The sequence below is a fragment of the Rhinopithecus roxellana genome, chromosome 10 (genome assembly GCF_007565055.1).
Source record: "Rhinopithecus roxellana isolate Shanxi Qingling chromosome 10, ASM756505v1, whole genome shotgun sequence".
Taxonomy (NCBI): domain Eukaryota; kingdom Metazoa; phylum Chordata; class Mammalia; order Primates; family Cercopithecidae; genus Rhinopithecus; species Rhinopithecus roxellana.
In genome coordinates this window covers 22,754,151-22,779,824 of record NC_044558.1, presented here as the reverse complement: position 1 = coordinate 22,779,824, position 25,674 = coordinate 22,754,151, and the positions used below count along the sequence as shown (strand labels likewise).

General features: G+C 39.3%; 1 protein-coding gene across 4 annotated transcripts in view; it reads right to left on the bottom strand.

The window, feature by feature from the left end:
* NR1H4 (nuclear receptor subfamily 1 group H member 4) overlaps window positions 1-25,674 on the bottom strand; it is an 85,288-nt gene that overhangs the window by 46,995 nt on the left and 12,619 nt on the right. For 2 of the 4 annotated variants that reach the window (XM_010383576.2, XM_010383575.2), the window contains exons 2-3: window positions 19,330-19,464; window positions 18,384-18,516 (exon numbers count right to left, since the gene is read on the bottom strand). In XM_010383576.2, coding sequence (XP_010381878.1) covers window positions 18,384-18,462 — 79 coding nt within the window. In that variant the 5' untranslated portion in view covers window positions 18,463-18,516; window positions 19,330-19,464. Of the gene's footprint in view, window positions 1-7,455; window positions 7,588-18,383; window positions 18,517-19,329; window positions 19,465-25,674 lie in introns of those variants that run through there. The other 2 variants (XM_010383573.2, XM_010383574.2) reach the window with 1 other exon arrangement.

The following is a 25,674-nucleotide window of genomic DNA, read 5'->3' as shown; positions in this document are numbered from 1 at the left end:
GGGGAAAATTTGTGAATATTTTCCAGTTTTTAAAATTTCAATGTCCTTTTAACCCAGCATAAATTTTCCACTGCTTGAAAATTTATTTTAGAAATATCCCTGAACATCTATGAAAAAGTGTTTTGTAAAAATATTCACTTGCAGCAAATTTGCAAGAGCCATAAATTGGAAAATAATCTAAATATTCATCCATATGAGTCTGGTTAAATAAATTTGTTATATCCATACACTGAAATACTAAGTAGATGTAAAACAATTATTTAGATTTCTATGTGCTGTCATGGAAAATTTCTACAATAAGGTGCTATATGAAAAAGGCAAGCTATAGACCAATGTGTATATTCACATGGGTATTAAACACCAATGGGGTATGTGTGTGTGTGTGTGCAGGTGCCTGCGCACAAAGGCAAATTTCTGCATGATACAGAAGAAAGTAGGTGGTGGTGACTGTGAGAGGTGATATTTTTACTTTATATTCTGGGAGAGAAGATGGCATAATTTTTTTTACTGTTTGTAGTTTTTGCCATGTGTATATCTATGTGTTATTTTAATCATTATAAAACAAAGGAGGAACTTTAAAAAAAGAATACAGTGCCTGCAATCTATCTACTGTATTCAAATTCCTGCTCTGTTACTTACAATCTGTGTGCAGCTGGCAATTCCTTAATGTCTTTAAGTTGCAGTCTTCTCCTAATAAAACAGAGAATAATAATACCTACCTCACTGGGTTGATATAAAGATTATATGAGATAATGTGTGCCAAGTGCTTTGCTAAATGTTTGGCACACAGGAAGTGCTCGATAAATTATAGCTGACTTAAAATAGGAATAATAATTATTATTCTTACTACCATCATTATTAAAGGAGCCCCTTATTTAGAAAACCTCTAGGTAATAGAAAACCATCAGGTTATGAAAATGCTTCTATTTCCTGGAGACATCAACCATGGCTCTTTAGAAAATAAAAATATTTAAATTATGCAAATGCTGAAAAAAGACATAAATAAGAGATGGGAAAGTTTACAAATGTGTCTGACACTTCCAAATGTTGTCAGACAATTCCATCTCTTATGAACAATTCCATCTCTTATGAACAGTGGGACTTTGAGCAAATTATTCAAACTATTGATAAACATCGGTTTTCATGGCAGCAAGTCTGGGATGATAACATCAACATCAAGGGTTAGGCTGAGGATTGAATGAGATGATACAGATTCACAGTTCCTTATCTGAAACCCTTGCAGTCATATGTGTTTTAGAAGTCAGAATTTTCAGGATTTTAGAACAGAATACTGTGCTATTTATATATCCCTCCCAGCACAGTCTGGAACAGAACACAGAATCAAATACAGCAATATTTTCCACAGTGAAATATATGAATATTTACAGTCAGTACAATAAGTAAAGACCATAAATAGTTTCACATTCATTCAGGTCAGGTTCTGTCACCAAAAAAGTGTGTGCCAAACTTTTATAAAAACGTGGTTTTTGGGGGCTTTGGGGATTTCGAATTGGCAATGCTCTTTGCTGTGCTCAAAAGATAGTTGAAACGATTACTATAATTATTATGATTACTATCACTATATTTTGCAGAAAACTTTTATAGAGTTCTTTGTAGTGGCAGGCACTTGTATGTTCTCATTTATTTCTCACAAAACCCTATGAGTTAGGTAACATTATTTTCCCCCACTTACAAATGAGTACCATGAGGCACATAGAAGTCAAGCAACTTTACTCCTACCTACCTAAGTAGATGAGATTTGAGCTCTAGGAGTCCAATCTCAAAGTCCATTCACTGAATTGCTGCTCTCTGGGGGTAATTTCAGGTGTGTGATGCTTAAAAACATGATATTCAAAGCCCCTCTCTGCATCCTCCTACTTGCGTTTGTTACCCTCTTCTCGGTCTCCACTTGCATATAACGGGCCTGCAAGTTTCTGCATGACCCTACCCTTGCTTTCTTTTCCAGCCATTTTGCATGTTTGGACGTCTCTGTTTCTTGAATGTGCCTTGCTCCTTCCAGACTCAGGATTTCTCCCACCTGCTGATTCCTGAACCTGGAATGGTTCTCAACACAGCCAACCCCTCCCAGGGCTTCATCTCACTAATGTCCACTTATCTCTACATTCCCTGTAGGTATTGCTTCTCTTGGGAAGTTTTCCCAACAGAAGAGGTTTCCAGGTCCCTGGGAGTCATGTTCCTGAATCTAGTTTTATGGCATTTAAAAACCGTTACTTACCCTACCTGGGCTCCCTCTGTTTATCTGTAAAGAAAAGACTACACCCTAGATGATCTTCTAAATCTTCTTTATATCTAAAAGTCTCCATGAGTATATGACTAATAGTTTACGAACATTAGAATTCAGGGCTTTTCTACACTGGCAAAGTTCAGAATATACATATTACATGTTGAAAATAATGCTTTCTGCATTAACCCAGGAAATGATTGACAGAGCACATGGTATACGGTATCTGTACAAAAATCGATTTCCCTTCCTTCTGTCTGACTTATCCATACAAAAAAAGCATAGGCCAGGTATGGTGGCTCACGCCTGTAATCCCAGCACTTTGGGAGGCCGAGGTGGGTGGATCACGAGGTCAAGAGATTGATATCATCCTGGCCAACATGGTGAAACCCCATCTCTAATAAAAATATTAAAAAATTAGCTGGGCTTGGTGGTATGCACCTGCAGTCCCAGCTACTTGGGAGGCTGAGGCAGGAGAACCACTTGAACCTGGGATGTGGAGGTTGCAGTGAACCAAGATCAAGACACTGCACTCCAGCCTGGCAACAGAGCAAGACTCAGTCTCAAAAACAATAACAAAACAAAATAAACAACAACAATAAAAAAGAGTATGTCTAACGGACAAAATATTTTAGAAATGGTGCCTTGTCTTACCACCACAAAATGGAAGGGGAAAAATATGGAATTATTACACAAAAAGAAAAGATAAAAATAAGCAAAATCCTGATCTATTTCATCACCAAATACGATGAAAATTTCTGGAGTGAATGGAATTGAAAGAAACTAAAAAGTATTAAAAGCATTTAGTTTCACTTACACTTAGATTTTATCCTCTAACCTATCTTATTCCCTTAACTCCCCTTCCTCCCTCGGCCCAATTTCTCTCTGCCACAGCTCTAGTAAGGATAAGTAATTTGGGCCGGGCGCGGTGGCTCAAGCCTGTAATCCCAGCACTTTGGGAGGCCGAGACGGGCAGATCACGAGGTCAGGAGATCGAGACTATCCTGGCTAATGTGGCGAAACCCCGTCTCTACTAAAAAAAAATACAAAAAACTAGCGGGGCGAGGTGGCGGGCGCCTGTAATCCCAGCTACTCTGGAGGCTGAGGCAGGAGAATGGCGTATACCTGGGAGGCGGAGCTTGCAGTGAGCTGAGATCCGGCTACTGCACTCCAGCCTGGGCGACAGAGCAAGACTCTGTCTCAAAAAAAAAAAAAAGGATAAGTAGTTTGCCCAAGATCAAAAACCGATAGAATCTGGATTCTGTAGCATCCAAGGAAATGTATACAGTTTTTTTCTCCTCATATGACAATTCTAAAATATTTCAGCATTATTTCAATAAAACAATTATTTTCTTTTCTTTTCTTTTCTTTTCTTTTTTTTTTTTTGAGACGGAGTCTTGCTCTGTCGCCCGGGCTGGAGTGCAGTAGCCGGATCTCAGCTCACTGCAAGCTCCGCCTTCCAGGTTTACGCCATTCTCCTGCCTCAGCCTCCCGTGTAGCTGGGACTACAGGCGCCCGCCACCTCGCCCAGCTAGTTTTTTGTATTTTTTTAGTAGAGATAGGGTTTCACCGTGTTAGCCAAGATGGTCTCGATCTACTGACCTCGTGATCCACCCGTCTCGGCCTCCCAAAGTGCTGGGATTACAGGCTTGAGCCACCGCGCCCGGCCAAAACAATTATTTTCATAATCAAGAAACTCAAAGGAGTCCCAAGTCAAGTCAGATAATGATATCACTGTCATATCACTCTCTGGAATAATCTAGATCAAAATGGAAAGTTTTCACAAAGATATAGATAATATCATGCTAAAACAGTAGGAGGACATCAGTAAAAATATGAGAAAAGTACACAATAATATTAAATAATACTTCTATTCTTGGCCAGATGCATTGGCTCATGCCTATAATCCCAACACTTTGGGAGGCCAAGGCGAGTGGATCACCTGAGGTTGGGAGTTCGAGACCAGCCTGTCCAACATGGTGAAACCCCATCTCTACTAAAGAAACAAAAATTAGTTGGACATGGTGGCAGGCATGTGTAACCCGGCCACTCGGGAGGCTGAGGCAGGAGAATCACTTGAACCTGGGAGGCAGAGGGTACAGTGAGCCAAGATTGCGCCATTGCACTCCAGCCTGGGCGACAAAGTGAGACTCCATCTCAAAAACAAAACAAAACAAAACAAAACAACAACAACAACAACAACAAACCCTTCTATATTCAAAGCCCATTCACTTCTAGCATTTCATAGTGTGTCCCCTAAATCTCCACAAATAGAGAAGTAATTACACAGGAACCTTACAATCAAAGAACCAGCATGGCCAACATATTCCAAAATGGTTGGACTAGAACAACTTCCACCATTAACTGACCGTGAGATCTTAACTGGCTAAGCTTTTCCTATTTCAATCTCTTCTGTAAAAATGGGATTGTTGCTATCTCAGAAGATAGTTCTGAGTGTAAAATACGGTTGTTGAGAAGCAGTTTTGGTAAGTCGAGTGTCATTAAAAGACATGTTTCCTAAAGAATCTAGCAAAATCCTGATTTTAGTGATAGTTAATTGATAGTTAATAAGTAATTATTAACACATAGTCTGTCTTGATGATATAAGTGTTGGGATAGTTCTTTCATTACAAATATATATTTATAAACATATGCTCATGCTGTGTGTGTGTGTGTGTGTGTGTATGTATGTGTGTGTGTGATAAACAGTTGCTATTTAGCAGTCACTGTGTTAGGGTCTGAGGATATGAAAGTAAAAAGACACATATGAAGGCCCAGCCTTTCTCTTGTTTGTGTGTTTTGGGAAGTGGGAATGTCAATGGTTGGGACAAAAATAAGTAAATAAGTAAACAAGTAAACAAATACAACATTGTCTGGCAGAAAATAAGATGTGGAGGGAGTAGAGGTAGTTTGACTTTAATTTAGAGTATGCTTTCTGAAAAGGTAAATTTATTTCTGTTTTGATACAATTTAAAAGGGAAAATACACATTAAAATTTACATTTAGGAATTTTTATTTTGGAATTAGTCTATCAAAGAGTATGAGAATTAGGATTCCTTTGTGATGGTTCTCCAGGAAAGTTTAGGAAAGAGTTCTTAAATGAGAACACATGGATGGACTCCAGGGGAGTCTGAGAAGCCCTGAAAATAAAGTAAAATTTTTCTAGTTAGACAGTCTCCAGGTTTCAACACCTTCTCTAAAGGAGTGTCATCTGAGGGAACTTTCTGAGGTGATAGAAGGGTTCTATGCCTACCAATATGGTAGCCACTAACCACATAGGGATATTGAACCCTTGGAATGTGGCAAGTGATACTTAGAGTCTGAATGTTAAATTTTATTTAATTCTAAGTTAAAATTTAAAGTTGAATAGCCACATGTGGCATATTAGCCAGTGCAGCTCTAAGGAGTCTGGGACCAGAACCACTGTACCCCCAAATGGGGAATCAGGTTTGCATAAAAACAATGGCACTCTCCCATAATCTCACAGTGAGTTTCTGACGCTCCTGAGAAAGGGTCCAGGTTATATCCAGCTTTTCATCCCTGGCAGAATGCTGACCATAGTAAATGTTTAATGAATGTCTCTGTTGAATTGCAGTGCCTAGAAAAGTTGCTTTTTCTGCCTTACTTTATTTCTTAATCCATGGTTTCTTCACTAAACGGCAGGGCTTTACCGCAAAGTTGTTTACTATTCCTGGCATTGGGCCTTTGTGATGTTAGTGCCTCTCCCTGCCTTGTCAGCTGATCACCTACTTCTGGTCACCTACACCAGGAGGCCTGCCCCAGTTCCCCCAGGTGGAATTCACCTCTCCTACCTCTGTACACACTTCCATTATGGCACGTATTGGAAGTATATTTCTTTTGTTTACAGGCCTATCTTCCACGCTGAACTTGAGATGGTATGAGATACTGCCTAAGAGTGCCCTCTGAGCAGACAAATCTGGATTCAATTCACCCACAACTTGTTAGGTATATGAACCTGGGAAAGCCATGGAATTTCTTTAAGCTTCTGTTCCTTCCTTTACAAAGCTGAAATAATGTAGTGCCTGCATGAGAGGCTATAACAAAGATAAACTAAGACAAAGAATATAAACTGCATAGTGCCTGACACCACATAAACATGCATACTTTTGTGATTGTTGTCATTAATCTGTGAACTCTTTGATGGAAAATATTAGATTATATTCTCTTCTTTATATTCCTGGCATCTAACTCAATGCCTGACACAGAGTAGATGTTTATTAAATGTTGGTTAAATTGAAGTAAATGGGAAATTTGCTTCCCTGGCCTTCCAGCTCATTTCCATTTCTAAATATGGTGTCGATCATTTTTAAACATCACATTTAAACAAAATGGTATGCTACCAAGTCTATGAGCAAAAACATGTTCACAATGATCATTTTTATAAAAATGATTCGAGTTTTTTCTTGCTGGAAATTTAAAAGATGAATTTCTGTTTTAAAAAATATTAAAATATGATTTACATTATACTGTTTTAATTATAATCTATGTTTTAATTCAGAGAAAACCAAGAGCCTGGGCCTAAAGCTCAACTCTGTGCTTATCTGATTTTTCATGGACTGTTGGAAGAAACCTGTTGTGAAACTACTTCATTAATTCATGTTTCCCAAACTCTTTTCATTTCTTTTTACCACAACCTACAGTTTTAAATACATTTTATCTCATATCCCCTGTACATACTTATACATATGTAACTGAAACAAAATTTCATGAAATACCACTTGTCTTTACTCCTTGAGCGACACTCTGATATTTCTATTCTATTATGTTCTAATCCAGTTTTTAATGCTGGTCAGAAGACACTAAATAGATTTTGTGATCCCCTGGGAACTGAGACTTGCCATTTTAGGAACACCGCATTAAACAATGTGTGCTAAAATGTTTTTTCAAGTGTCCATTGATATCAATGTTAGAACTGTCTAATGTTTGGTTTGGAAGAATAGTGATAATTTGACATAATAGTCTATGAATAATTTTAAAGGAAGCATCCTTAGATTTCATCCCAATAAGATATTTGTCTGTTTAGAATCCAATAAAAATCACTCCAACCCAAACTCCCACCCCAGTCTTCTGGGTCTGACTGAGCCACCATCTTTGACAGACATCTGTTACTGTCATCTCCAACCAAAGTCCCCAGATTTCCTCAGTCCAGTTGCAAGAGCTCGACCTGAGAGCACCTGTGAACAGTGTCCTACCTTTTGCGGGCTTCATACTCATCATTTCCGTGAAAAATCCTGACGGTGTGCAGCTGCAGTGAGGACTAATTTGAATTGGATTTTCTAACTCCTGAAACTGCATTACCATTCTTAGCTTATTCACAGCAACTGAAAATGAGACTAGGTAAGGAGTGAAAGAGGACAGAGGTTGTGTGGTTTACTGATTAACTTCATTACAGAGCAGAATATTTGTAAATGTTTATGAGAAAAGTCCTCAATGCCAAATTGCCTAGTAAGCTGGAAACGAGTCTCTTAGATAAATATTTTGGGGGAGCACTTTTCCAGTTTAAGAACTTTTAGAGGGTAGGTTTCTGTTCAGTGGCTCTAAAACTGGATTTGGAGGTCAAGTTCCATGCTCCAGGTCCTGACATTCGTTCCCATCAAAAGGTGGCAGAATGGTATGATTTAAAATGGAATGGTATGATTTAAAATGGAAACATTTTAAAGCATAATGCTTGATACGATTTGGCTGTGTCCCCACCCAAATCTCATCTTGAATTGTAGCTCCCATAATTCTCATGTGTTGTCTGAGGGATCCGGTAGGAAATAATCGAATCATGGAGTTGGTTTCCCGACACTGTTCTCGAAGTAGTAAGTCTCACAAGATCTGATGGTTTTATAAGAGGTTTCCCCTTTCGCTTGGCTCTCATTCTCTCTTGCCTACCGCCAGGTAGGACATGACACCTGTAGTCCCAACTACTCGGGAAGCTGAGGCAGAAGAATGGCGTGAACCCAGGAGGCGGAGCTTGCAGTGAGCCGAGATTGGGCCACTGAACTCCAGCCTGGGCGACAGCGTGAGACTCCGTCTCAAAAAAAAAAAAAAAAAAGACATGCCTTTCAGCTTCCACCATGATTGTGAGGTCTCCCAAGGCATGTGGAACTGTGAATCCATGAAACCTTTTTCTTTATAAATTACCCAGTCTCAGGTACGTTTTCTTTTTTTAAGACGGAGTCTCTCTCTGTCGCCCAGGCTGGATGGAGTGCAGTGGCGGGATCTCGGCTCATGGCAAGCTCCGCCCCTTGGGTTCACACCATTCTCCTGCGTCAGCCTTCCGAGTAGCTGGGACTACGGGCGCCCATCACCACACCTGGCTAATTTTTTCTGCATTTTTCGTAGAGACGGGGTGTCACTATGTTAGCCAAGATGGTCTCCAACTGCTGACCTCATGATCCGCCCGCCTAGGCCTCCCAAAGTGCTGGGATTACAGGCATGAGCTACCGCGCCCGGCCCTCAAGTATGTTTTCATCAGCAGTGTGAAAATGGACTAATACAATGCTTAACAGCGTGATGCATGCAGGCCAGATGACCTGGCCCACTGTTGTATAGTGTTACAGGGGCTGAATTATTCCCACCCCCCGAATTTAATACAGATACTTCTTGACTTATGATGGGGTTACATCCCAGTAACCCCATCATAAGTTGAAAATATCGTAAGTAAAATGCATTTAATGCACCGAACCTACCAAACAGCATAGCTTACCCTAGCCTACCTTACATATGCTCAGAACACTTACATTAGCCTACAGTTGGATAAAATTATCTAGCACAAAGCCTTTTTATAATAAAGAACTGGATATCTCATGTAATGTATCGAAAACTATGCTGAAAGTGTCTCTTTCACACCATTGTAAAGTCTAAAAATAGTAGGTTGAACCATTGTAAGATGAAGATGTATATATGTTGAAGCCTTAAACCCCAGTACCTCAGAATGCGACCTTATTTGTTGATAGGGTCATTACAGAGAAAATCAAATTAAAATTAAGATCCAATATGACTTGTATCCTTATAAAAATTGGAAATTTGGTTACAGAGACAGAAACACAGAAAGGGAAGTTGATGTGAACACATAGAGGGGAGACAACCATCTGTGGGCCAAGGAGAGAGCCGTGGAGCAGATCCTCCACCCACAGCCTTCAGGAGGAGCCAACCCTGCTGATAATTTGATTTTGGACTTCCAGCATCCAGAACTATGAGATAATTTCTGTGGTTTAAGCTACCCAGTGCATGTTACTTTGTTACAGCAACCCCAGCAAACTAATACATCCAGGCTGTCTTGGCACTTATTGGCTCTGTGGACAACGGACAAATTCCTGAACCATTTTCTGCCTTGATTTCCTTGGTTGTAAAACGAGGTTGATAACTATATAACCTCAAAGAATTATATGTGATTATTAACTAAAATAGTATTTATAAAATGCTTAGCACAACAGGTGGCTACCCGTCATCACTATGTTGATGTTATGATTGCTCAGCTTTGGACTCATGTTGTACCTTGGGTTGCTTATTGAACAGGAATAATTCTATTTTTTACTCTGCAGCATAACTTTTGGACATCAAGTTTAAGTCTACTGGTTGTTTTTTTATAAATGAGGGCTTTAGAAGGGGACTCAGTTGATCCAGGGTAGAGCCCAGACATAATGTAGCCAGACGCACTGTGTAAACTTATGTGAGTCTCTCAGCTTCTGTGGGCCCCATTTGTCCACATCAATAGATGGTAAAACACAGATAATAATTCTTGCCCTACTTAGGCCTGTTCTGAAGATAAAATGAGATAGTAAATATGAAAGCAGTTTTAAAAGGCAAAGGTGAGCTATACAAGTGGAATAATCATTGCTAAGACATTTCTATAGCCTTCACAAGTTTCCAAAGTGGTTCCATACGCATTATCTCATCAGATCTTCACTTGCACCCTTTGAGGGAGGTATTATTTCTAATTTCCACTATCTTTAAGCCTATTTTTAAATATATATATATATAGAAATATATATATATTTTTTAAACTCGGTGTCTTTCAATGATTTGTCTATAGTCTATAGTCATCCCATTAGTAAGGTATGAAGCTGGGACTTTAACCCAGGTCTTCTGACTCAAAATCCCGTGGTGGAAAAACTAAGGTACACTTGCTGTAATTACCAAGAAAGAGGAAAAGAGCGGTGGTCTATAGGTATATTTCAGTTTGAATTGCTTGATCAATGGTCGCCATCTGCAAAGCCATTTTCAGTCCTCAGTTTACTTCTGACCTCATTCTCCCCTCCTCACAATCCCAGAAGTATCCTTGCCCTGAGAGGATCATAGGTGAAAGAGCTACCCAAAGGATATGAAGCTAGACGAATGATTCAGAATTTTCCATTTCAAGAATTCTCCACTGAGTTTTTCACTGGCCAAAATAAACGGACCTGTCGGTTGCCCTCAGAAACATCTATACTAGATAAGAAATGAGCAGGATTTTTTAGTTGACCCAGGAAACCCTTGTTGCTGAGTGAAATTCACACAGAATGTTCTCATAACAAGACAGATTGGGTCCCTTTGCATTTTTCTTATGGATGATCAACTGCCTCATTTTTTTTCCCTAAAAATTGATTTTTTTTCCCTAAATATATCTGCTGTCTGAAACAGTAACCACTAGCTATGTATGTCTATTAGTCTCTTTTCACACTGCTATGAAGAACTATCGAAGACTGGGTAATTTATGAAGAAAAAAGGTTTAATTGACTCATAGTTCTGCATGGCTGGGGAGGCCTCAGGAAACCTACAATCACGGCAGAAGGTGAAGGGGCAGCAAAACATGTCCTCAAAAGGCGGCAGTAGAGAGAGTAGGAAGGGAGAAGCACCACACACTTATAAAACAACCAGATCTCATGAGAACTCACTCACTATTATGAGAACAGCATGGGGAAACCACCCCCATGATCCAGTCACCTGCCACCAGGTCTCTCCCTCAACATGTGGGGATTATAATTTGAGATGAGATTTGGGTGGGGACACAGAGCCAAACCATATCAGGCTATTCAAATATTAAATTAAATTAAATTAAATTAAATTAAATTAAATTAGAGTCAGTTACTCAGTCACACCAGTCACATTTTAAGTGTTCAATAACCACACGTGAATAGTGGCTACCGTATTGGACAAAGTAGATCTAGAACATTTCCTTCATCACAGAAATTTCTATCTGATGGCACTGTTTGGCACAATATTTGGGAGCACTTTGAATGTTGTATCCCTCATGCTGAGTGGGGCATCAGTTATGAAGGCATGAAAAAAGGGAGGTCCCAGAGTAAATGTTGGCAATGCTTTTTTTCTGAGAACTATCCCTCAGAACAGACATGGTCAGCAGACTTTAAAGGAAGATAATCTTATTGAAAGACCTTCCCAGTTGAGAAGGTGAATAGAAGTATTCTCTAAGCCTGGAGACTTAAACATTTGATTTTGTTTCCTTGCCTGATTATATTTCAGTTGCCTACTTACTAATTATGGAATGTTTAGCACATTATTTAACATCACTAAATATGCATTTTCACACCATAAAAGGGGAATACTAATGGTGCCTACCTTATAGGTGTGTTGTGAGAGTGAATTTTAGTGGCAAATAGAGTACTTGTGATGTGTCAGGCATTCTTCTTATCACCCTATTAAATAAGGCAAGTAATTTGCACAAAGTTAAGGAATTTGTTCAAGACCACAGGTTAGTAGATGGCAGAGATTGAAATCAACCCAGGAAATCTGTTAACAAATCTAAAATGTACTTAGCTTGATATCTGACACATGAGTTTCTATAAAGCACTCAAGAAATACTAGCTGTTATCATTACAGTTATTTTTATTGTTGTAAGTTAATATATTTGCAATATGATTTTATAGTCAATCCTTTTCAACTTGCATCCCTAAGAATCTGTTTCTTAGCCTGCAAGGTTGAGAGCTAAGGCCTAGACTGCAGTGGAATCACCCACCAACTGGCCAACTCTCTGACTCATTGCACACCTTTTCCAAACTCTGCAAGCCCTAGCTGAAAGAAGCAGTAATCTATTTTGTCATAAGAAAAGGCTCATTCAGTATTTCTTTCCTTCTCCCATTTCTTTTCTCCACTAACAAGAGAACCAGATCTGAGATTCCTTGGGAAAGAAAAAAACCAAAGTCACAGTAAATTAAATACCTTAGAGATTGCTTGCAGCTATGGAAGAGCTGTGGAGAAGAAACAGCAGTGACAAAATATTTCAAGTATGCTAAAGCAAAGCTTCATTTTATCTGAGATAATGTATCTCGCCATCTTTTGGAAACTTTCAACTTTAATTCACCCAAGAAGTCAGAACTACATTCACTTGAGTTGAACTCAGTGAGATGGAAAAATACCTGAAATCAAATGTCAGATATATTCTACAAAACTGTATCTCAAAACTTTTAATTGCATTTTAAAACATCTGACTGATTCTGTAACATCTGGAAGATTCTTTTAATTTAAGCATAAATCATAGAGAAGAAGCAGATTTCAAAGTGAGTGTATTCTGATACAAAGAAAGCATGAGGAGGCTGAGGAGGGAGGACTGCTAGGGCCCAATAGTTCAAGGCTGCAGTGAGCTCTGATTATGCCACTGCACTCCAGCCTGGGTGACACAGCAAGGCCCTTTCTCTATAAAAATAAAAATAAAGAAATAAAGCGCACCCTGAGAAAATGGACATACACAGCTGAGTGAAGCATAAGGCAATGAAAAATAGCCAAAAGAAGTAAAAGGGATTGTATAGGATCTACTTCCTGACACTTGCTAGGCCTCAATCAGAATGGGGTTCTGGAAAGACTATTAGATACGATATTAAATGCAATACAAGACATGGATTCCAAAGCTGTTGTTAACAATGTAATAATGCAAACGTGAGATAGAATATGTGTTCCCTCCTTAGGGTACCCAGAAATTTATTTACATATTGTTTGCTTTTTCTTTTTTTTGAGACTGAGTCTTACTCTGTCGCCTAGGCTGGAGTGCAGTGGCACAATCCCATCTCATTGCAACCTCCGCCTCCTGGGTTCAAGCGATTCTCCTGCCTCAGCCTCTCAAGTAGCTGGGATTACAGGCATGTGCCAACACACCCAGCTCATTTTGTATATTTAGTAGAGATGAGGTTTCACCATGTTAGCCAGGCTGGTCTCAAACTCCTGACCTCTGGTGATCCGCCTGCCTTGGCCTTCCAAAGTGCCCAGCCTTATTTACATATTGTTGATTCTCTCTGGCTCCTTGAAAGTTCTTTGCACTCCACAATGTTGAGGTTAGCAGTACTTCCTTCTTTTAATGAGTGGAATGGTGTTTATCAACAATTTAAAATGTAACAACTACATTTCAAACTCTGGATTAATTGTAACAGTTTAGGATGCCTTGCAGCTTACAGAGCACTTTCCCATACAGCCCATTCCTTCCTCCCAACAACCTGTGAAGTGTGACATTATTATCCTCATTTTACAGGAGCGAAAACTGAAGTTCAGAGAATCTCACTTGCCTCTGAGATTTCATTTCCCTCTATTTTATTCCTTATTTCCATTCCCAGTGTCACTGTGCTACATGAATCAGGAACCACTGTGCCAGGAGCATTGGTTGTGGGAGGATAAGACTGTACTTTCTCTTGCTTCTTCTCTTATTGTTGGAATGCTTTGTCTCTTAATTTAGTCTTTAAGTTTTTGTAAGTTTTGAGTTTTTAAACCATAATTTGCTAAAAGTAAATATAGACTTTAGTTAATATACCATCTCCTATCGTATTCACTCTGTCAAATGGTGGGTAGCTGTGGACTTTGTCATTATTACTTTTTATTATGCACTAGTTGCATAAAACCTTGCCTTATTCATTCAACAGAGACGCCTTTTTTAATCCATTAAATTAATCTTTGACCAAGCTTCCTGGCTTGCAGGATCTCCCAGAGGAAAAGAGACGAATCTCTGTGTGGTAACTGTGTCCTTCCACCCCCAGGCCTCTATGCGGATTCAGTTACCGACAGGCTAGATTCCCATCTGGATTTATCAGGGTTGTCTGGCAACAGAATAAATTAAAGGACTTCACGGAGGTGATTCCAACCCCCGTCTCTCTAATTCCATTCTGTCCAAGTTTCTTTTCTTCCTTTTCTAGTGATGCTGTCACATCCCTTCAGCCCATCTCTGATCTGGGCCATATCTGTGGCAACTGCGAGCTCAGATGATGACCGCAGGCTGACCGCCTATCATTTCAAGAGCATGCCGCCCATCCCTATGCTTTCTGCCCAGGACTTCTCTAATCTCACAGGCAGGAGACAGCTTGGCCTGAGCTCAAAAACAGTCCAGAAGTGCGGGGAGTTAATGCCGCCTGGGGTGACGCTCAACCAACAGGAGCCAGGGGTCAGTTAATATTAATATATGCTCCAGTCCCTGACCCCTCTGCTGACAGTTCTCTGTGCTACTCCCAGTGGCATCAAGCTGGCCTCACCCACAGCAGGGATCTTGACAACTGACCTCTTTTGTTTTCCCTCCTTCCCTGTTGCATCACCCACTCCCTCGCCTCCACTACCCCATCACCTCTCACATAAACTGCCTTCACACAAGTCCTCATTTGGGCTTTGTTTTTTGGAATAAACATTACAGGGGTGAAGACATTTCCCCTTCACTCTAAGCAAAGCCTTTGAAGAGTGACAGGCCCATGGTCACCTCTAGAAGAAGCTGCAAGTTATCACTGAAAAGGTCATTAGTGTCTCCAGCACCCAATAGTGAGTGCTTGTCAGTATTTGTCTTCAGGTCAGCTTCTAAATGCCTTAAAGATGTCATTGAATTACGGCCTTTATAATAACCTGCAGTGAAGGGGACCATGCCCAGGACCACCTTAAAAGGACTTGTTGAGCCATGTACCAGGTGAGTACCATTGAGTCACCACTTCCTGACATGGACAACGGTAGCATTTTTGTGGACTCAAATGTTTAACCTAAATGGGGTCCTAGAATTCCCAGCCTGATAATCTACCTTTACCAATTGAACTTGAGTGAGTTGTTCAGGGCTGCACAGCTGGTTAATGGGAAAGCAGTTGTCTACCCCTAAATAAAAACAAGTAGAAGACAAGGCCGTTCTGAGTCCATTCCAGACTTTGGGCCTTTGCACTTGGTATTGCCTTCTCTTCAGGCTGAGCTCAACTGTGGACTCCTCAGGGGCCTTTCCTGACTATACCACTTAGAGCAGCCCATCCCTCCAGACACTAGGGCATCACTCTATTTTGTTGCTTTCATAGCATGTATCACTACCTTGGGCATCTTTAGGTCCAAATAAGATATAAAAACGATATTATTTTGTTTATTGATTTATTTACAAGTTTATTGTGAGTTTGTTCTGTACTAGGATCTTGCCTGTCCTATTCCCTGCTTTATTCTAAGGCCCAGCATATTGTCAGTGCCCGATATTTGAAGAGAAGAAATGACAGCTATCCGTAGACTATTCCATTAACCTTGTTTGCCCTTATTGTAACAACATGACTGCTGTTTTGAATACACAGTTAACCACTGGAAAAGAGTCCAGCTTTCTGGGCAGTTGAACCCATGGATTAACCCTTCTGAACCCCTGGCATAGCTTAGACCCAGGAGTACTGAGTTAGGCCTGTGGGCTACTCATTCATGGGCCAGTCTTTTCCCTGGTGCCTTCCACTCTAAACACATGAAGGGGCCATAGAAGCCATCAGTGTCATCATGACATACAAGAAGACGAGGAAGAGAAATAAAGGAATCAAAATTTTCTTCATCCTCCCCTTTGGCATACCTTTAGCTCAGGTATGTTTTTGTTTTTGTTTTTCTTGAGATGGAGTCTCGCTCTGTCACCAGGCTGGAGTGCAGTGGCACGATCTTGGCTCACTGCAACCTCCGACTCCCTGGTTCAAGTGATTCTCCTGCCTCAGCCTCCCAAGTAGCTGGGATTATAGGCATGTGCCACCATGACCAGCTAATTTTTGTATTTTTAGTAGAGATGGGGTTTCACCATGTTGGCCAGGATGGTCTCGATTTCCTGACCTTGTGATCTGTCCGCCTGGGCCTCCCAAAGTGCTGGAATTACAGGTGTGAGCCACCACACCCAGCCTAGCTCAGGTATGCTAAGTGGTGTGAGACTGAGGGCCTAGGGAAAAGAGATGTGAAAATAATGCTTAGACTTGGCTCTACAGCCTAGTGGAGAAAAGGAAAAGGAGTCCTAATGGTCACACATGGTCAGATTAGCTTACTAGAAGAGGGGACCAGATAAAGAGTTGAGGAAACTGCTCCAGCGAAGAATTATAGCTCTGCATTGCAGCTCATGCAGCTCATGCAGCTCATGCTATATATTCTCAGAAACCTTAAATGCAGTGTTAGGAAATGGAATAAGAATGTGGTCCAGCAAAAGAGAGAGAGGAGAGAACCACACCATAAAAGCAGAAGGCACAGTGCTTCCTTAGCAATCATTTTTAGATGCTTCTAACCTGACGGCATCTTCATGGTTTTTTCCGTATTTACTGACATCTTTTTCACCTTATGGCTGCGGAAATCACCCTGAAATCTTGTGTGCTGGCTAAAAATTGGGCTAGCTTGTAAGGAAAACCCTATAATTTTCTTTTTGTGTACAAATTGGAGCTGAATAGATTGGTTTATGAATCATGAAGCCTAAGCTCAGAAATCTCAACCTACAGTCATAAAATTTTCCAGCAGGAAATGGCAGTTTTTATTTGAAAAAAAAAAAAAATCTTAAGTGGAATTTTTCTTTAACTGTGGCATGTGCCAACAGTCCTAATTATTCTGTGAGTTCTGATTGCTAGAAGAAAAAATCATTAAGATGTCTATACATTGATTTTTTTCTGAGGAACCATAGAAGGGGAAGCAGGACAGAAGCAAATGGTGAAGTGGCTAGACATGGAGGCAGGGCCTGTCACTGCCCTTGACTGCATCTACAGGATGAAGATAAGCCAACTGGAAGAAATAAGATGCAGCAAGTACTTGGGAGAACTGCATTTAATAAATAATTACTGCTGCCTTTGGTCTCTCTGAGAGTTACTGATCAACATCTGTTTTTTCCCTAAACCTCTTTTTCCTTTCCTTTCTATTATTTATTACTGGACTCTTATTTATCAAGTGCCTTCTAAATATGCACTGAATAATAAAATATTAATGAAATATGGTCACTGCCCTTAAATGCATTTGTACTGTATGGAGGCAGGTAGACATGTAAATAATTATTACAAATAATGACCCCTTTTTGTAAATGGCCTAATCAACTATCACACACTAAAGTGTTAATGACTAATAGGTAACAGCACAAATTATTAATTAACAGGTCCTAGGAATATCAGCAAGCAAATAAGTGGTCATGCCTTCATACATTGAACTTCGAGGAACTTCTATGTTTGCATTTTCACTATTATGGTATATCATGGCCCATATATTAACGCAGGGTGAAAACTGGGAGCATCCTAGTCTCCCAGCAGGGCCATTATGCAGAAGGGAATTATTTTAACACTGGCAGAAAGGCTCCCTGCCCCACCCAAAATATTGCCTTGGCTGACTCTTTGTTAATGTTCTCAGTTGAAACTCTTTATAATGAGATGTTTTTCATAAATGCATAAAGTGGAGCAATATATCATTTTATGGTATCATCTAGTTACAGATCTACTGAAAACTACTTAGTACAATTCTTCCTCAATCCTGCTTAAATGACTAATCCTGACACTGTGCCATAGATCCCCCAGCACCGGAGGAACTGCAAAAGGAAATCTGCCCAGCTATAACCTAAGTAAACTCAGCCTTTAATAGGTATCATATTAAGCCATAAGAATCATGATTTCATAGTTTAGTACCTGCTATAATAATATTGGAATTAGCCTTAGAGCAAGAATCGCTTTCTACTCGCTGCTCTGTTAATTATCTAGCCTCATGGCCTTGAGCAATTCACAAAGCTTTTGCAGTCCTCATCTATAAAAATGAAGACCATTAGGTTCTATGAATCCAAGGTCCAATCTACCTCTAACCTTGCAGAGTAGCTAACATTGATTAAGTACTTAGAAGGAACAAAAACATGTTCTTGACCCTGGGTTGGACTCATCATCTAGGCATTTCCTCATGTATTCCCAAATCATAGTTTATTCTTAGTGACATTCAAATGAACTTGACAACTTACCAAATAAATTTTCAGAAAAAGAAAATTCATCTGTGGTAGGCAAATGGGAATGTTCAATGAGATTCATTTTTGATCCCATCCAAATTTTTCAATTGAAATACACTTTCTTTATGGTGGCCTTCAAAAAAAACTCCTGAAAGGAAAATAAATAAATAGAGTTTGTGACTGTGGGGATGGGGGACAGGTTGGTTAGGAAAGCTAGGGAAGGAGAGAGTGAGATCGTTTACAAGAGTACAAATGGCTCCCTTTGAATGCATTTTACTATAGCCTTTCTGTATATCTCTTTTCTGAATATTTATCATTTTTATACCTCATTTGGACCTAAAAATGCCCAAGATATGTGCTTTTATAAGAGATACTCTCTAATTTATCTGAAAAAAAAATCATATGTTTTCATTCAAATTTCAGCCCTTGGGAGATTTGGGCAAGATATGATGACATTTTGACTATGTCTTTATTAGAAAAAAGAAACAAATATAAAAGGCCTTGATTTAAAATGACATGAATCCGTCCCAGCTACTCGGGAGGCTGAGGCAGGAGAATGGCATGAACCTAGGAGGTGGAGCTTGCAGTGAACCGAGATCGCGCCACTGCACTCTAGCCTGGGCGACAGAGTGAGACTCCGTCTCAAAAAATAAATAAATAAATATAAATAAATGAAATAAGATCAGATGAATCCATGATTCATTATCTTAAACTTTATTCTAAAGAAGAATAGGTTTTTATAAATATTAATAGTGATTTAAAGCCACTTCCTACTGGAATTTTTTTTTACTATCTAGGCATTATGTCAGCAGATCAGAAAATCAGAGATCTTCCTTATATCTGCCTTTTAGAGGACATTTCAGGGGCTTTCATTTTCACTGTCATGATCTACCTTGGTCATGTATTGATCTGGGGCTTTTTAAAAAGATACAGTAAAAAGAAAAATAATGGTAAATCTCACCAAAGTGTCTGAGGTTTCATCTTGAGGAAATGTCCAGAAGAAATCCAGGAACCCAAGAGAAGCAGTGTTCACTTTGAGCTACGTCTCTAGGTCTTCTTTTCTTCTTTCACTCCTTCCACAACGTTTTCTACCTCCCTAAAGAAGTCATTTGAAAGGATAAATAATTAAAAGTGATAATGTGTGCTATCAGAATCTCTTTTCCCAAGCTGTTTCCTGACGATGATTTTCCAACCTTTTTTTTCTGTCTCCACCAAGACATGACTTTATTTACAAATAAATAGCTATTTATATTTGCTGCCCAGGAAGAGAATATAGTGGGTTTTTTGGATAAGTATGTATTTCATTAGTATTTCCCCACTATTCATGTCTCTCTTTCTCTCTCACTCACCAAATGTCCTAGCTCAAACAGAGGTGAGTTTCAGATGCACTTGGCTTCTGGGAAGGTAGTGCACCAGAAAACTGTTTGCTTCATTCATTCATTTATTCATGCTTGCAACAAATATTCAGTGAGTATATATTCTGCACTAAATTCTGTGCTAGATATTTGAAGATAAAATGGCAACAGGAAAATAAACATTCATGATCCATGACATCAAGCTTAATTAGGAATAAATATTAAACAAATAATCACACAAATACACAGATGATTATATATTGTCATGAAAGCTGTTTATGAGGGCAAAGAACAGGATGCTGTAACAGAGAGGTTTGGATGTGAAGAGACAGGGAGTCAAGAGATAGAGAAGTAGCTGAAGGAGGATGCAGTTTCAAGGGCAATTTTTAAAGATAGGTGATACTAGAGCAATCTGCATTGATGGGAAAACACCAGAAGGGAACCAGCTGAAGAAGCAAGAATGAGGGAGAGTCTCCTGAGAAGAGACACAAACTGTGTCCACTGTCGGGTCCAAGCATATCTGGGTCCCTTTGGTAAACCAGTGGTATAGCCTATCAAATTCCACCACGCCCTACTGCCAAACTCTACTATCCATTAATATAAGGGGCTTGGTGGGAGAAAATCCATTCTAAACTCACGGGGAGCTAAGGACCATGAACTTCACCCCAAAGGAAAGCCTTAGCCTTAGAGATATGTGTAATATTCAGTGTAGCTGTGTTTGACCAACCCAGACTAGATTCAGGAGACCTTCCTACCACCCAGAGGTGAGAAGAAAAGGGTTGTAAATAAAAATGAAGTCTGGAGACATTGAGGTATAAGGCAGATCCTTCCAATGCAACAAGCAGAAGAGAGAGAGCTCATTTCAACCTCACCCTCATCCTCAAACAACTCTGCCATATATCACAGTAGAACTTTGAACCCAAGAGGGCTAGGCAACAGAGGTGCCCAGCAGGGGAATCATGACTACTGGTTGGACACTGCTCTGCCCCATGGACACAAAATGGAGTGGAAGGAACAGCCAGAGCAGACCTAGTTATAAACATGAAGAGACCCCAAGGCACTCCTGAAATAACTGGGGAGTTGTCAGGGAGGGAGGCTCTGATAGGGAGCTGGAGGTCCTGAAGAGTAACTCAGTAAAAGTTGAGTTTCTGGTTAGACACAGTGGCTACTGCCTGTAATCCCATCACTTTGAAAGGCCAAGGCAGGAGAATCACTCAAGCCCAAGAGTTCGAGGCCAGCCTGAGCAACATGACAAAACCTCACCTCTACTAAAAATTAAAAAATTAGCTGGGCATGGTGATGCACACCTGTAGTCCCAGCTAGACTACTTGGGAGGCTGAAGCAGGAGGATCACTTGAGCCTAGGAGGTCGAGGCTGCAGTGAACTCTGATCATGCTACCGCATTCCAGCCTGGACGACAGAGCTAAAGTCTCAAAAAAAAAAAAAAATGTTGAGTTGTTGTTATTAACAGGACTTCATTCATACTCATAAGCTAGTTGAGGACTAGGGAAATTCAAATTTCAGTATGTACATATCAATTGGATATAAGGATATATATATATATAAGGATATATATAATGTGTATATATAAATACATATATGAATCATGATACTACATGTGTATACGTGCCTGTATATTGTATGATAAATGGACTTAAACACTCCCACTCTGCATCAATATTTAGGCAATTATTGTTCTAGAGCTTCTCCTATCTTAGGAATAGGAAATTCCACAATTTCCCTTAATAATATTTTCCAGGAACTCACAATGTGAATGGTCAGAAAGTTTTCCTAATATTCAACCCAAGCTTATACTCTGTAACTTAAGACCCATTTCCTCTGGTCTTTAAAAATAGAATATCACAGCTCTGTGACTCTGACTTTAGGTTTCCCTCTGTGCTCTCCTTGTCTCTGTCTTTTTTAACCTTGAACCATGTTCAGCAAGCCCCCCATACTTCCACCGCATGTTACAGCTTTTTAATATTTTCCAGGCACACTCATCTTCATTTTGGATTCCTGTGATATATTTTCTTCAGTACATTCATATATAAACTTGGCACCTTCAAATCAAGTGCCTGGCATACAGTCAGCCCTCAAGAAATGTTGGCTCTATTAAATTACCTGCATTTATTGTTTTTCTTGCTTAGTTCTGCCAAATTCTATGACATTTGACTTGCTCTTCCTGGAGAAATGGTATAAGCCCTATTGGCAAAAAAGCTTAGGACATAATTTATCACTTGCTCTCCAAATGAAAAGTCCAATTCCCCTAATTCTGCATCATTTAAGTTATTATCCCTGATTGGAGACCCACCATGTGAATGCCCCTGATTAGCTAACAGCAGAACTCTCTAGAATCCAGATAGCAGGGTCCACTCAGGTCAGATTCATTGGGTTTACAATTCCTGAATGGGTGTTAAAAAAAACCTCTAATTTTTGAAATGGTAACACAAGCCCTTGGTAAACAATTCAAATAGTATACTGAAAAAAGTCTTCCCAGCTCAGTAACCCATTTCCCTTACCCAAATACTATTACAATGGCTAGTTCCTTGTGTATCCTTCCAGAATATTCTCACTCTTCAGTATAAAAGGGACTTTAAATACTGTATTGAAAACCAGAGTTCGTAAACTATTGCCTGCAGGCCAAAGCCGGTCGGCTGACTGTTTTTGTGTGGCCTGAGAGCTTAGAAGGGTTTACATTTTCAGATGGTTAAAAAAAACTGAAAGAAGAATATTTCATGACACATGGAAATTATATGAAATTCGTATTCAGTGCCTATAAATAGTTTAATGGTACATAGCCACACTCACTTGTTTATGGAATATCTATGGCTCTTTTCTCCCTGCAGGTGCAGAGTTGAGTACAGTACAGTAGTTGCAACATAAGACTGCACAGTTCAGAAACCCACAAATATTTACTATCTAGCCTTTTACAGAAAAAGTATGTTAATCCCTGTCTTAAACAAATAACAGAAGGGATTCAAACAATCAAAGTAGTATTAGAGGTAAACTATTAATAAATGTAAAGAGTACCTTGGGGATATAAACCCAGTTAATTAAATACATCTCATAATAGTCAGATTTTCTTTACCTCTTAACAGCTTCTTACTGAGATTAGCAGCTTTAGCCTATTTGCCAAGAGCTTCCATATACGTTATTTGTCTAATTACGGTTACTTCGGTGCCCTTCTTTCTCTAATACTCTTTGCTTTCGTGTCGGGGAAGGAAATGCAATAGAAGAACTCCCAGGAGACCCTTGACTTTAACTCTGAAGTCTTTCTTTTTTCCTTCAAATCCTCCCTTCCATAAAAGGAGTCATGTTATAGGTTGAGAATAAGCTCATTTACCCTTTAAAAGACCCTTGAAAAACAATATGCTCCTTCAACACACTTTTTGGGTTGACATCTAATGTCTTTCACTAAAAAATAAAATAGTTGCAAGAAATATAATTTCTGACATATTATAAAAATTGACATTTTTACATGTTGCATTACTTTTAAATAATTTGATTAAATCTCAATATCACAGCAACTTTATACCCTCCCTTATCCTTTTAAGAAATAGATGAAGTTATTCTCTAACAGCTGGAAACTTTTTAATCATTCCTGTTCTTCCTCAAGTTTATATTTCATTCCATTCACTTCATGGCAGAATTTTATCCTAAGGTAACATACGTCTACAGTGAGAGTCTGTTATTGGACATTTTATCGTATTTTCTGCCACTAAAATATGTATATAAACTTGAATTTTTTTCATTTCTAGTGACTTTAAGATTTTAAACATTTTTTAAGTTTTCAGGATTTACTTTATGACTAGCTATTATGAGTACCCATTTAATCAAAACTATGCCTTGTCCATTAGACTGTCACTACAAATGAGGCAGCTCATTCTCCATGCCAAAAGGCACAAGTAGAGAAAGCAGTCTATTGCAGAGGAGAGAACACCAGGTCAGAAAGGAAAACAACATCATGGCCGGGCGCAGTGGGAGCTGCAATCCCAGCACTTTGGGAGGCTGAGGTGGGTGGATTACTTGAGGTTGGGAGTTCAAGACCAACCTGGCCAACATGAGGATAATACAAATACAAAAATCAACCGGCCACGGTGGCGCGGGCCTGTAATCCCAGCTACTCGAGAGGCTGAGGCAGGAGAATCACTTGAACTTGGGAGGCAGAGGTTGCAGTGACCCGAGATTGCACTACTGCACTCCAACCTGGGCAACAGAGTGAGACTCTGTCTCAAAAAGAAAAGAAAGAAAGGAAAACAACACTGTCAGGTGATAGCCATGGTCAACAGTTGGCAAAACACATGAAGTAGAGGAAGCAAATCTCCTTAGAAATGCAGCTAAAGGCCAGACATGGTGGTTCACACCTGTAATCCCAACACTTTGGGGGGCCGAGACAGGTGGATCACTTGAGGTCAGGAGTTTGAGACCAGCCTGGTCAACACGGTGAAACACCGTCTTTTCTAAAAATACAACAATTAGCTGGGTGTGGTGGCAGATTGCTGTAATCCCAGCTACTCAGGAGGCTGAGGCAGGAGAATCACTTGAACCTGGGAGGCAGAGGTTGCAGTGACCCAAGATCACACCACTGCACTCCAGCCTGGGCAACAGAGCAAGACTCCATCTCAAAAAAAAAAAAAAAAAAAAAAATCAGTGGGTAAAGAAAAGAAAAAGATCTGATTTGAACATGCTCACTTCCCTACCTTCCCCCTGACTCCCCCACTCCCCACCCCTGTCTTGGAAGAAGGATAGGGTGGATGCAGGATGGATTAGCCAGTTGCCCCCTCTATTAGCTTAATCAGTCTCAATTAATAGTTTGTTAACTTAATAAAACCCCAACTTCAAGAATTCCTTCATGCACTGTTTTCCTGAAAAGTTATTAAAATTTATTTTTTAAGCTAAAGTATTTTTAAAATAAAAGGGTCATTGCAGAAAATTGAGGCAATACAGCAAAGCATTAAAAATGTCAAATTGTGTTCTATCATTTTTTTTCCATTTACACTCCCACCAGCAGTAAATAAGAGTGCCTTTCTTGTCATACCTTTATGAGCATCACCCACTCTCACTTTGAACAATTTTTTCTAATTTATTAGGTGATAAATCCTATCTTGTATTAAATTACATTTCTCTGATTAGCAGTAAGTTTGAAAAACATGTCTTTACAACTATATTGGCTATCTGTGACAGTTTCCATTTTGGGTTTACTTCCTTTGCCATTTTTCTATTGAAGTGTTCTTTTTTTTATTGACTTAGCAGAGTTCGTTGTATGTTGAGTGTATTAGCATTCTATTTTATTTACTACATGTCTTTAAATTACCTTTACCTAAAAAGTTTTGCATTGTATGTAGTTAAATATATCAGATTTTTTTAAAGGTTACTTTTATTGCTTATTTTTAGTTTATGGTACAAGGTGGAATTTTTTTTTTTCAGAATTGCTTCTTGAGTACATTTTCCCTTACCCATTGGTTAATAATGCTTCTTTGATTAAGACTTTAGTTTTCCATTGATCATGCAGTTACTTCTTGTATCAATATCATCCCTTCCTATTATTGATCATTCTCTTTCAACATTTCCTAAGATACTCTCGCTTGTTTTCTGTGATAAAATTATCACATCTTGTATCACACTCTTAAAAAGGAAAGTTTCTTTGGGAGTTTGAGATGGTGCCAAATGTAGATATTTAGGGAGAAAATCTGCTCATTTCTGATATTTAATTTTGCCTTTCAAGGGCACAGCATGTCTCCATTTGCTCAAATGTGTTCTTATACCTCTCAGTCTTATCAATTTTTCCCCTGTATGTCCCAGTTTGTTGATGGATGCTTCCTTGTCGTTTTTCTCTCCCTCCTCCTCGTACGGTAATTAATGCTTTGACTTCACTCTTTTGTCTTTACTATATCACCAGATTGTAAACTTCTAGAAGACAGGAAGCATTGCTTGTATTTATTTTGTATTCT